Here is a 13312-nt window from a genome sequence, read left to right as displayed (position 1 = left end):
CCTTCATAAACTTGGACTTTAAGAACATTAAACAAAGCCCATTCCTTATGAATTTCATTTGGGTCGAATCCTATTGGACTTCCATTGTTAGCCCATTCTTGCATATAGCCATTTAAGGACTCTTAAAGCTTCTTGGCCCTTCACCTTATAATTGGACCTAATGAAAAAAATTAATGGATCATTCTTTGATTCTTTCTTATTGCCCTTGTCAGCAAGCCTATCCAAATCAATATCTTTAAGTCTTGGCTGATCTATATCATTCTCTCCTATTTTAGGATGATTCATCATTGAATCAAGCTCATCACCTACATCAAAAGGACTCAAATCAACAATATTAAATGTGCCTCTCAAGTACTTGAAATGGTCCATCACCCTATGGATTTAGCTATGACTTTCTTTGATTTGGAAACTTTTTCTTGCAAAAATGCACCAAAATCCAATCACTAGGTTAGAACACCACTGGCCTTCTTCCTTTGTTAACCCTTTCGGCTACTCTAGTATTTTGCTTCTCAATCCTCTCTTTAACTTGTTCTTGTAGTCTTTTAATGAAATCTATCTTAAAAGAACCATCGACACTAATAAGCTTGTTAAGAGGCAAATGAATTAAATCAATAGGAGTTAATGGCTTAAAACCATAAACAATTTCAAATGGAAAACAATATGCACTGTTATGAACAGCCCTATTGTATGCAAACTCCACATATAAAAAAGATCCTCCCAAAATTTAAGATTCTTAGAAATTAAAGAACAAAGCAATTGAACCGAAGTTCTATTAATAACTTCAGTTTATCCATCTCATTGTGGATGACAAGTAGTAGAAAATTATAATTTAGTGCATAACTTACCCTATATAACTCACACTAAAATTGACTTAAGAATTTAACATCTCTATCACTTACAATTGTTCTTGGAACTCCATGCAATCGCATAACTTTCCTAAGAAACAATTCAACAATGTAAGGAGCATCATCGGTTTTATGGCATGGTATAAAATGAGTCATCTTACTAAATCGATCCACAACAATAAATATATTATCTCGACCTTTTTTAGTCCTAACCAATCCAAATACAGAATCCATAGATAAATCTACCTAAGGAACATCAGAAATTGGCAAAGGAGTACATAACCCTTTGATTGCAATGCATCGGCCACACACTTTATTCACATCATGTTTCATGCAGGGTTAAGAGAAATATTCAATCAGTATGTCGTAAGTCTTATGCATCCCAATTGACCCATTAAATCGCCCCCATGTGCCTCCTTAATAAGTATCTCACGCAAAGAACAATTAGGAATGCATAGTCGATTCTTTTTGTAAGGATATTCATCAAACACATAGAAATCATTAAAGGCAGCCCCATTAAGTATTGAACACATTACCAAAGTCACTATCATTCAAATATAACTCCTTAATAAACACAAAATCCAACTTAAAATTAAGAGTATTAAGTAAAGCATACCTTTCAGAGAATGCATCAGCAACCACATTCTCCTTACCTTTCTTATACTTGATCACATATGGGAATGTCTTAATGAACTCCATCTACTTTGCATATCTTCAGTTAAACTTGTCTTGCCCCTTGAGATGCTTTAAACACTCATGGTCTCTATCTATGACAAACTCCTTAGGCTAAAGATAGTATTGCCATGTTTGCAAGACACGAACCAAAGCATAGAGTTTTTTGTCATATGTTGGGTATCGAAGTGCTGCCACATTTAGATTTTCACCAAAATAGCAAATTGGCCTTTGTTCCTACATCAAAATAGCCCCAACAATAATGCCACTAGTATCACATTCAATCTCAATAGTTTTGTTAAAGTTAGGTAAAATCAGCAAATGAGCATTACATAATCTATCTTTAAGAAAATTTGATACGAATCCTACTCTAATAAGGAGTCTTGATGATGCAAATCCTACTAGCTCAAGAAATTCTAATCCAATAAGGAGTCCTGACTCAATTGAAAATCCTAATCCTGTAAGGAGTCCTGATGATATTAGGAGTTCAAGCAACAAAAGGAATCCTAATTCAACTAGGAATCATAGTTTGATTCAAATTTCAAGTCAATGAGCTTATCCAAGACATTTGGGCTAAGGACATATAAAGGCTTGAAGAATTGAATTTAAATTCAAGACTCACTAATCTAATTCAGTTTATTAGGCTTGAATGAATTTAATTGGGCTTAAAAAGACCAAAGAAACTGAATTGGAGCATATGAAGATTTTAGGCTTAACTTGGCTTATGTTATGAGACCCATCTATATGACTTATGTAAATTAGGATTTTATGGCTTATTTTGGACGACAACACATGTATTTTAACCTAGTTAGGACTTTGTTTAAGTTATCTCTTTTAGTTATGAAGGTTATCTTTATCCTAGATTAGATATAAATTCTTATTAGTTAAGTAAGAGTTCTATTCTTACTAATAATTTGGATATGTTCTTAAAACATGTCAAATTTGTATACCTTTGGCAAATTATGATTATTTAAAGTTCTTATTTCCTTTCAAGCCAAAATTGCTTGTATCTTGTGTTCTTGTTTAAATGCAAAACTTACTCAAGAAGTTGATCTATCCTTGTGCCGTACTTAGGATTGGGGTTTAAGGGACTTAGTTTTCCTTAGGTTCTAATTCTTGATCATCTTTCTAAGAAATCCGTCTTCTAACCTTTCTTAGGGGTTGAACCGAATTAGTCCTTGGGGTTTTTATATTAGTGTGTTGGGGGTCCGCAATTCAAAAGGGGTCTCAAGCTTATTCGTGGAGGTTCCATATCAATTGGTATAAGAGCTTTGACTCTAGATCGAGTTTTATCCTTCATATTTTCATTAGTCAATTTTGATTCCTTGTGTTTCTTTGTTCTTTCTTTTAATTTAGTTCTTATTGTTGTTCTTTGTTTGACTTTTATTTTGAATAAATTTTTTTTATCAATTCATATTCGTTTTAAAAAAAAGGAATAAAATAATATTCATTTCAGTGATTTAATTTTGTCCTTTTTTATTTATTCGTTTATTAAGATAGTAATTCTTCATTACATCTTATTGTTATATGTTTTATTATGTTTAGGCTTAATCTTGTTCATTAAGTCTAATTTTGTCTTCTTCTTGTTGTGTTGTTTAATTCTAATTTATTTTGAGTGTTAAACACGCGAGTTGTATGTGAGAGATGTATTATCAAGAGGAGAATTTCCATGAGCAACAAAAGGACAACTTGTTTCACACAAAATGTCCTGTACAAGGTAAGACATGGCATATCATTATTGAAAGTGGTAATTGTACAAACGTTGCTAGCACTTTAATTGTAGAAAAATTAGGATTAAATCTCATTCCACATTCAAAACCTTATAAGTTATCATGGTTAAACAACTATGGTGAGATAAAAGTGAATAAACAGGTTATTATGGCTTTCACTGTTGGGAGGTATTCAGATGAAGTGTTATATGATGTAGTGCCAATATATACTAGCCATATCATGCTTGGTAGGCCATGGCAATTTGATAGAAGGGTTGTCCATGATGGGTTCCTTAATATGTACTCTTCTGTAAAAAATGGGAGAGAAGTCACACTTACACCACTTTCAACAAAAGAAGTGTATGAACACCAATGCATAATGGAAAGAATGAGAGTAGAGGCTGAAAAAAAAAGAGATAAAAATTAAAAAAAGTACTTTAGAGGGTAAAAATAAAAAGAGTGTTTTGGAGAGTGAACAAAAAAGATTGATGACGTAGAAGAGTTACAATGCACTATTGAAATCAATGAAGATACTAAAGGCATAATGAGTGAAGATGGTAAAAAAGATAATAATTTACAACTTTTGAGCAAAATCCAAGATGAAGAGATCATTCTTGAAGATGAAGCAAAAGTTGAGTTGGTGAAGAATGAAGATGTTTTGTTGATGCCATTGAGCCAATTGAACATGTTGATTTTACTGACATTGAAAGTATTATTTATTCTAAAGTTCCTCTAACAACTTTTGTGAAAGATCTGCAGGTTGATAATGAGTTAGTATTGTTCTTGGAGATTATATGTTTGCTTATTTCACAACATTGTGGTAAGATTCGAGGATGAATCTTTTTAAAGAAAGGGGGAATGATACGAACTAAATTAGCACAACGAATCCTACTCCAACAAGGAGTCTTGATGATGCAAATCCTACTAGCTCAAGGAATTCTAATCCAATAAGGAGTCTTGACTCAACTAAAAATCCTAATCTTGTAAGGAGTCCTGATGATATTAGGAGTTCAAGCAACGAAAGGAATCCTAATTCAACTAGGAGCTATAGTTCGATTCAAATTGCAAGTCAATGAGCTTATCCAAGATATTTGGGCTAAAGACATATCAAGGATTGAGGAATTAGATTTAAGTTCAAGGCTCATTAATCTAATTCAGTTTATTGTGCTTGAATGAATTTAATTGGGCTTAAAAAGACCAAAGAAGCTGAATTGGAGCATATGAAGACTTTGGGCCTAACTTGGCTTATGTTATGAGGCTCATATATATGACTTATGTAAATTAGGATTTTATTGCTTATTTTGGACGGTCATACATATGTTTTAACCTAATTAGGACTTTGTTTAAGTTATCTCTTTTAGTCAGGAAGTTTATCTTTATCCTAGATTAGATGTAAATTCTTATTAGTTAAGTAAGAGTTCTATTCTTACTAAGACTTTGGATATGTCTTTAAAACATGTCAAATTTGTATGCCTTTGGCAGATTATGATTAATTAAAGTTTTTACTTTCTTTCAGGCCAAAATTTCTTGTATCTTGTGTTCTTGTTTGAATGCAAAACTTACTTATCAAGGAATTGATCTATCCTTGTGGCATATTTAGGATTGGGGTTTAAGGGACTTAGTTTTCCTTAGGTTCTAATTCTTGATCATCTTTCTAAGAAATCTGTCTTCTAACCTTTCTTAGGGGTTGAACCGAATTGGTTCTTAGGATTTTCATGTTAATGTGTTGGGGGGTTCACAATTCAAAAGAGGTTCTCAAGCTTATTCGTGGAGGTTCCATATTAAAATTAAAAGTATTTTTTTTTGTGCATCACCCCAATTAAACCCAATATTCTTCTTGACAATCTCATTTAAAGATGCGACAATGCTATTAAAGTCCCTAATGAACCTTCTGCAAAAACTAGCAAGACCATGAAAACTCCTACCTTGGCTAATGATGGAATGTGTCGGTTATTTCTTAATTGCTTCTACTTTTTCCTCATCAACCTTTAGACCTTAGAACTAACAACAAAACCTAAAAATATGACTCTATCGATGCAAAAACTACACTTCTTTAGATTACCAAGTATTTTTTTCTTTTCTAAGAACATTTAAGACCCTATGCACATGCATAATATGATCATCAAAAGACTTAGAATAGATTAGAATATCATCAAATATACAACTACAAATTTACCAAGAAATTCATGCAATACATGGTTCATCAACCTCATGAAAGTGCTAGGTGCATTAGTAAGCCCAAATGGCATTATAAGCCATTCATAAAGATCATACTTAGTCTTAAATGTTGTTTTATGCGAATTTGATAATATCCTGAACGCAAATCAATCTTAGTAAAGTAACATGTACCAAGCAATTCATCAAGCATATCATCTAACCTCGGGATAGGATGATGATACTTTACCATTATTTTATTAATTGTATGACATTCCACATATATTCTGCAAGTGCCATTATTATTCGGAACTAAAATGATCGGAACAGCACAATGACTTAAACTCTCTCACACATACCCTTTAGATATCAATTCAAAATACGCCATAAGGATAGATCAACTCCTTAATAAGTAAGTTTTGAACCTAAATAAGAACACAAGATACAAAAAATTTTAGCTTGAAAGAAAGTAAAAACTTTAATTAATCATAATATGAAAAAGGCATACGAATTTGACATGTTTTAAAGACATATCCAAAGTCTCTTACTTAACTAATTTGATCTAATATGAGTTTTCTTACAAGTTTAGAAGACTCTAACATCTAACCAAATAGGATACTAAGAGCTAAATAAAGCCTTCATAAACTTGAACTTTAAGAACATTAAATAAAATCTATTTGGCCTTCATAAAGTTGGACTTTAAGAAAATTAAACAAAGCTCATTTTTTATGAATTTCATTTGGGTCGAATCCTATTAGACTTTCATTGTTAGCCCACTCTTGCATATAGCCATTTAAGGACTCTTGAAGCTTCTTGGCCTTTGACCTTGTAATTGGACCTTGTGGCAAACTTAATGGATCCTTCCTTAATTCTTTCTTGTTGCTCTTGTCATCAAGCCCATCCAAATTAATATTTTTAAGCCTTGGTTGATCCATATCAAATAGCATAAAAGAAAAAAAAAAAAAGAGAAATTGAAACAGATTAAACGTAATTTTCTTTTTCAATAGCAGAGCAAAAAGAAAAAGAAGTGACTCTTTTCTTACAATATTTTATTTATGAGATTCATATTAAAATGCGCTTGAATGACATTGATGGCGTCATCTTTAACTACTTGGAACCCATTGACAAAGGAAAAAATTTCAACAAAAACTTCCAACTTTGATATGAGTTAATGAATTAAGAGAAGGCAAGAGAAAGGATTGTCTTTAATTTTTAGGGAAAGTTATATTCGTTAGGTTATCACATGGGTATATTGCTCTTTCGGTATCAAACTTTTAGACTTTGTATCTAGTATATACCAATACTTTTTTTTCTTTTTGGTACTAGTACTTCTAATTTTATTTCAGTGTAGGGTATCTATAAATTTTTCGGCGTATTTTTGTTAATATAGCCGTCAGAAATAAAATATTGATTTATTCTACTAAGTATGTTGGATCCTTTTTTAAATGTGTGTAATATGGAGAAGATTTAGAGGCGCACCCCCTGCATGCTTATAGGATAAATGTAGTTAGTTATCATTGCTGATGTGGCAAATCAAATAAAAATAGGTAAAATTCATCTCTTAGTTCATGTACTTTTTGACTTTATTTACTTAATCCCTAATAATCGATTTTATTTTAATAAATCCTTGCACTTTTATTTTTTTAACTTTTAAGTCCTCATGTTAGATAGTGCAAGCGGCATTAATTATGAATAATAAAAAAAATTATTCCAACAAAATAATGAGCTTTTCAACTTTAGTTCATTGGATCCCTAATGTTTTTTTCTTATTCTAAAGATTCCCTGGACTTTTTAATTTTGATTCATTAGGTCCTTAAAAGTTTATATAATGGCTTGTTATATTTACTGCATTCAAACATTATTTGGGTCATGATTCACCTTGTCATTAGATTTAATATAAAAAATCTTGAATTTGTATAAGAGAATTGTCATGCATTTATCTTATCTCATGTTCATTATTTTGTCTATTCTTTTATTTAATGTGAAAAATAGTTTTCATAAAATTGCAATATAAGATTATTCGTTAAATTTAGATTTATTTTAAAAAATATTCTCCTTATCTCAATGCATCCTATGAAAATTGTAAAATTGCAAATCTAATAATATCCAACTAATAGTGTTATTTTATTTTTATTTTGTAAGCTAGTTTTTTTAATATATATCAATCTAAGCAATTCATTATATTAATGTACATCATCTAAAAAAAACATGGCGGATGATCTTTTGAAATAAGCTGTTGTAAATCAATTTAGGAGGTGATCTTTTGAATTGCATATATACAAAGATGATACTACACCTAGAAACAATTAATTTTAGAAAAAAATTTAATTTTCTATTAGGTTGCTAAATTGCTCTTTAGTTTCTCAACTTTAATTTTTTTATATTATTTTCATTTTTCGACTCATTCGCATTATTTTTCTATTTTGTTGTTTATTTTTAAATTTTTTCTTGAAAAGAAGTTTTTAAAATTAACAAACACTTATGTAAGGACTTAAAAAATAAAAAATAAATAAAAGTTCAGAGATATCTCAAAATAAAATAACTTTTTAGGAACCTAATGAATCAAAATTAAGTATTTTACCAATAAAAGTAGAAGAAGTTATTAAACCATAAAAATATTTCATTTCTAATGGTCATATCAGTAAAGTTAGGCTGAAAAAATTATAGATATCCTAAATAAAAATAAAAATAAAAGAATTAGAGTTAAATATAAACAATTAAAGAATTGGTACCAATTAAATATTAGATCTAAAAGTTTGATACCAAGAAGCAATTTATTAGTATCATGCAGTAAAAAAAAGTTAAGGAAGAGACAGAAAAGAATCCCACAATTCCGCGTTAAGGCAAGTTTAACATACACGCTTAAATGCTATCAGAAGTAAGAGATGTTATAAATAAAAAAACAGGGATGTGTAATGAACTAAAATAACAGTTCAGGACTAATAGAAGTTAAATCAGTTAACGTTCAAAGTTGAAATTACGTATTAAGCCAAAATTGTGGTAATGGTTGCTACTAGTACTAATGGATATATTATTTTGGCAACCCTACCATCACTGGCTTTCAAGGAATGGAATATTATCAAGCACCCTTCACTATTTCGGATAGTATTTATGGTTCTACCTTTTTCTTGTTAAATGAAAAAGAAAAGGAAATCTCAAGTCACCCCCATTATAGTAATTTCATATGTCAGCTACCTCATCACCTAGTAATTTAGCATTTTTGCCAAAATGAAAGGTTATTTGCGCATCCTAGTAAATATTCTTTTTCTTTTTTTTTTTTTGGCAAACGTTTTTCTTGTTAAATAAATTATTCAAATTCCCTCCAACAACAATAAAGAACTTTTTATGTCACCTATCTTAGTTAGCATCTAATCAATAACTTTTCTTCTCCAAGGATATGTCTCTTCTCCTCCTCTAAGAGCCACAGCCACAGCCACAGCCACCCAACATTTTCATGCCATTTCTATCCAATGATCACCACTACTCACCAGTTGCCAAACACTATTCCTTCAATATATTCCTGCATTTTTTTAAGAATCTTTGACAATTTTTTTACGAATTTTAGGGAATCAACCATTAGAGATAAGATATGCTACATTCTCTCAGTTCCCACTTACCTGCCTAAATGGCCAACCGGCCAACTTAAATGCTACATAATCCACAACAAAATAACATATTTTGTTGAAAGAATATATTCCATTCCAATAAGAAATAAACTTACTTTCTTAGAGCACTTTACGGTGAATGTGCACAATCTAGCCCCCTCTCTGACGACCTTAGATGTTAACTAGCAAAGGGCTAACTAGCCCCAGTGACGATCTTCTCTCTTCTATTAATTTTCAGAAGTGCAGAACAATCATTTGGAATGAAGTTAATGGGATAGCGCATAACGTATCTAGCGAAGACAAATTGTGAATTTTGACTTCCAAGCACCGAGAAAAAAGAAAATGTACAGCACTATATAGGAATAGGAGGCCTCTTTTGTGGTTTTCTCCCAAAGCAGTAATTATTATTCCAATACTTCAGCATAAAAGAGAAAAAGATGAAGGATGACAACAATAACACCCAACAATTTCTTGTAAATTATGTAACTTGGAAAAAAATGGAACACCTAGTTTCCATGCTAACACATTGGTAAAGCGACGGAGAATACCAACTTGCATTCTAAACATCAATAACAGAAGCTCTGATAATCTGTTGGATTGGAACATTTGAATCCTAAGTGTTGTCAACACCCAAGGTTCACCAAATTCATTAAGCAACCACCAGCTACAACAGCCACAGTGGCATCTACGCAGAGGTCACAAGATAAGAGAAGTACAAAGTAGACATCCTATAAAAATCAACTCATCACTGCTGCTGCTGTCCCTCGCCTGACTCACGTTTTGATGCCTCCTTGATATCATCGCCAGCATCATCCTAAGGCAAAACAAATTGATAAGTTAAGTGTGTAATCAGGGCAATGTAAAGTGATGGGCCACATTGACCTAAACGATACTGAAACCTCAAAGACATCAAGAAGTTGGATTGGATTTTATGTCTCATATTTAATTATGAGGTAAACCTATTAATCTGATCATAATTTAAGAAGTCAAGTCATATTTATTTATCAAGCTAGCATGTTTGCATACCGTGATATCAGAGGTCCAAAGTGTCAGATTGTCCCGGAGAAGTTGCATGATCAATGTACTGTCCTTGTAAGATTCCTCGCCCAATGTATCCAATTCGGAAATCGCCTCATCAAACGCCTGTGCAAGAAAAAGTAATGCAGTGACGATGGAGAGGGACCCAAAAAAAATTAAAGCACTCCAAAATGCAAAGATCATGGAAGAAACATTACATAAACCTAAAGAAAGACACTGCCATAAACATCTAAATATACACAGAAACGAAGAAATTTAGAAAAGAGAATGGCTTCTAAGAATTACAAGTTACAAAATGAGATTAAGCAAAACAAACATTACTACATCCAGAAGTACTGTTGGCTTTAAAAGGGGAGCAAAGTCAGCTTGCTCAAATAACATTCACTAGAACATATTTCAGTTTTAAAACTAGTAACCAAAGTCAATGAAAGCTAAAGAAGAGCCAGCTAAATGACACCACAAGCATAACAGCAAACATAAAACAGTTCATGTTAATTGCAAATGTCACAACTGAATAGAAGAATATATGTCCCACATTGATTCAAACAAGTAGACATATACAGGCCAATTGGTATTGTATGTGGTAACAAAATTCAGCAGTAATACCTGCTTTGCAAGATTGCAAGCACGGTCAGGTGAGTTGAGGATCTCATAGTAAAACACAGAGAAGTTAAGGGCAAGTCCGAGTCTTATTGGATGAGTAGGAGCAAGATCAGCAAGAGCAATATCCTGCAATTTAAAAAGACAACATATACACACATTTAACAATCAAATAAGAAAATACATTGCAACTGTACTCGGTGCATAAAGGTGAAGACCAACAGAAACAAGAGCAGAAATAATGTGAACATTGAAAAAGGAGACAATGAAGAAGGATAAGGACAAGGATGAAGGAGAAGTCAGCATCCCATTGATTACCCACCTGAGCAGACTTGTAAGCCAACAAAGTGCTCTCAGCAGCTTCCTTCCTCTCAGCCCCCGTCTTAAACTCTGCAAGATACCTGTGGTAATCACCCTTCATCTTGAGGTAAAATACCTTAGACTCGGCAGAAGAGGCTGAGGGAATGAGATGTGACTCAAGGAGGCTCAAGATCCCATCACAGATCTTGCTCAGCTCTGATTCAATCTTACCCCTGTACTCCTTAATAATTACAACATGATCCTCATTTCCCCTGCTCTCTTCCTTCTGCTCAATGGAAGAGATAATCCTCCATGAAGCCCTCCTAGCTCCAATAACATTTTTGTAAGCCACAGAGAGAAGATTCCTTTCCTCAACTGTTAGCTCCTCAACATCGACAGTCTTTGCAACCTTCTCCATGAACTCCACCATTTCCTCATAACGTTCTGCCTGCTCAGCCAACTTAGCCATGTAGACATTTTCCTCACGTGTTGATTCAGTGGGCGACATCCTTGCTATATCAAACTAAAAAAATAACTGCACAATAGTTCCCAGAACAAGCATCATTAGCACGATCCAAACATTGCTAATAGCAACCACATTTCAAAAGCCAATTTAAGATAATATAATCAATCAATCAACTCTGCAATCAACCACGCACCATTTTGAATTGTCTGTTGGAACTCATAATTCCATATTAAGTGTAAATTAAGAACAGCTTAAATCTTTAAAACCTCTACATCACAGCTCTGTTTAGCAATATAGTAGATCTGTTTTTTATAGCAGAGTACTCATTTATCAAATCTATAATTAACGAGCACATATCATCAATTTTTTAATTTGCTGGGGAAAATCAGGTTACTAAAACACAGAACTTAAGGCTTGTCTGAAAGAGAAATACATTATCCTAAAATAGATTTAAAAAAAAAAATCAAAATCAAAATCAAAACCGTAATTCCTTTTCTTTTTTGCTTATTCAAGAATCACATAAATCTGAACCAATATTGTTTTATTCAGTGGGAAAACCTAAATAAAATATAATATAATATAAGAATCCAAGTCAACTATCAGTTCTTTTACTTTGTCAAAGACTTACAGATCAAAGTCATATTCATGGCATCCAAATTAAAAAAAAAATGAAAAATTGGTGAAAAAAAAAGTTGTATATTTGTTTCTCGACCAGAAAAAAAGAAAAAAGAAATAACCTCCACTTTTTCTCAAGAAACAAACAGATCATTAAACCAAATATCTTTTTTTCTGGGTGTCAACAGTTTTAGATAGGTAAGTTAGCCAGAACAATGAAGCATAAAATCCAAAGAAACAGCTAAAAAAGGTAAAATCTGAACAGATCGAGTAAAAAGAACACATAAAAACAAACAAAACAAAACAAAAATATCAAATCGAATCAAAACATAGAAACCATACCAGATCTCGAGCACAAAGTCCAATACAAGAGAAATGAATAGAAGAAATCAACAAAAATTAACGAGGCAAATTAATAATAATAATAATAGAGATCTGAAAGATTTAAATCAAAAGCAAAAGAAAATAATAATTAGAAGAAAAAGAAAATACCTTTAATTAGGTGAACTGATAGAGGCCGGGCGTGTGTTTTCTAATAAGCAAAAGGTCGAAGAAACGAAGGAGAGAATGGGAGAGACTATAAAAAGAAAGAAACAAGGAAATGAAAGAGAAAGAAGAGAGGGGTCCAATAGAGAGGTGAAAAGTGGTGGGTGGACGGAGATTCCGTGGTGAGAGTTCAACACGCGCTTCTGTTGGGTTGACCGTCAACGCACCCTAACCCACACACATCATATTTACTTTCACATCTCCATATTTGCATTAATCATGTGGTCTCCAATTCAAAATTTTCCGACAACTTGCATATCTTCTTGATATTAATAAAACAATTTTAGTAATCATTTTTATTAGACTAACTATAAATTTAGTGTTTTAATTTTTTAATATTTTTATCAAATATCTAAATATATTATTTTATATATATTATTAGTATCCTTTACAAATTTTATAAATTAAAGTAATAATCTAATTTATTTTACACATAAAATAATCTATTCATATTTATCTTTACTTATAATTTTTTCTATTTTTCGTAACTTTTCTAAATTTTATCATTTTCTATCATATCTCTTTTTAGCACTAAAAAATGTTAGATTAAGTCTTTTTAAATTTTTATTCATTCTTTAGAAAAAAATTTACTCATCACTTTTTTATTTTTATTAATCTTTCCAAAACACTTATTACTTTTATTTTTCTCCTTTTAATATTTTAAAGTGAAAGAATATATTTTATTTTTATTTTTTAAGATAAATGTACAAGAATAATAAAATTAAGTAAATAATATTTAATTTATTTCAATTTTTATTTGAA

The 13312-nt window shown here is 31.6% G+C and overlaps 1 protein-coding gene across 1 annotated transcript; it reads right to left on the bottom strand.

Moving 5' to 3' along the window:
* Positions 1-9342: 9342 nt before the first annotated feature.
* Positions 9343-12647, bottom strand: LOC8261199 (14-3-3-like protein A). Its single transcript, XM_002516700.4, has 5 exons — positions 12497-12647; positions 10946-11458; positions 10630-10752; positions 10012-10128; positions 9343-9799 (listed from the first exon to the last, which is right to left on the bottom strand). Exons 2-5 carry the CDS (start codon positions 11429-11431, stop codon positions 9731-9733), a joined length of 795 nt encoding a protein of 264 aa, XP_002516746.2. The 5' UTR covers positions 11432-11458; positions 12497-12647; the 3' UTR covers positions 9343-9730.
* Positions 12648-13312: the final 665 nt, after the last annotated feature.

This window comes from Ricinus communis, chromosome 5, assembly GCF_019578655.1.
Source record: "Ricinus communis isolate WT05 ecotype wild-type chromosome 5, ASM1957865v1, whole genome shotgun sequence".
Taxonomy (NCBI): domain Eukaryota; kingdom Viridiplantae; phylum Streptophyta; class Magnoliopsida; order Malpighiales; family Euphorbiaceae; genus Ricinus; species Ricinus communis.
This window is presented reverse-complemented; position numbering and strand designations above follow the sequence as displayed.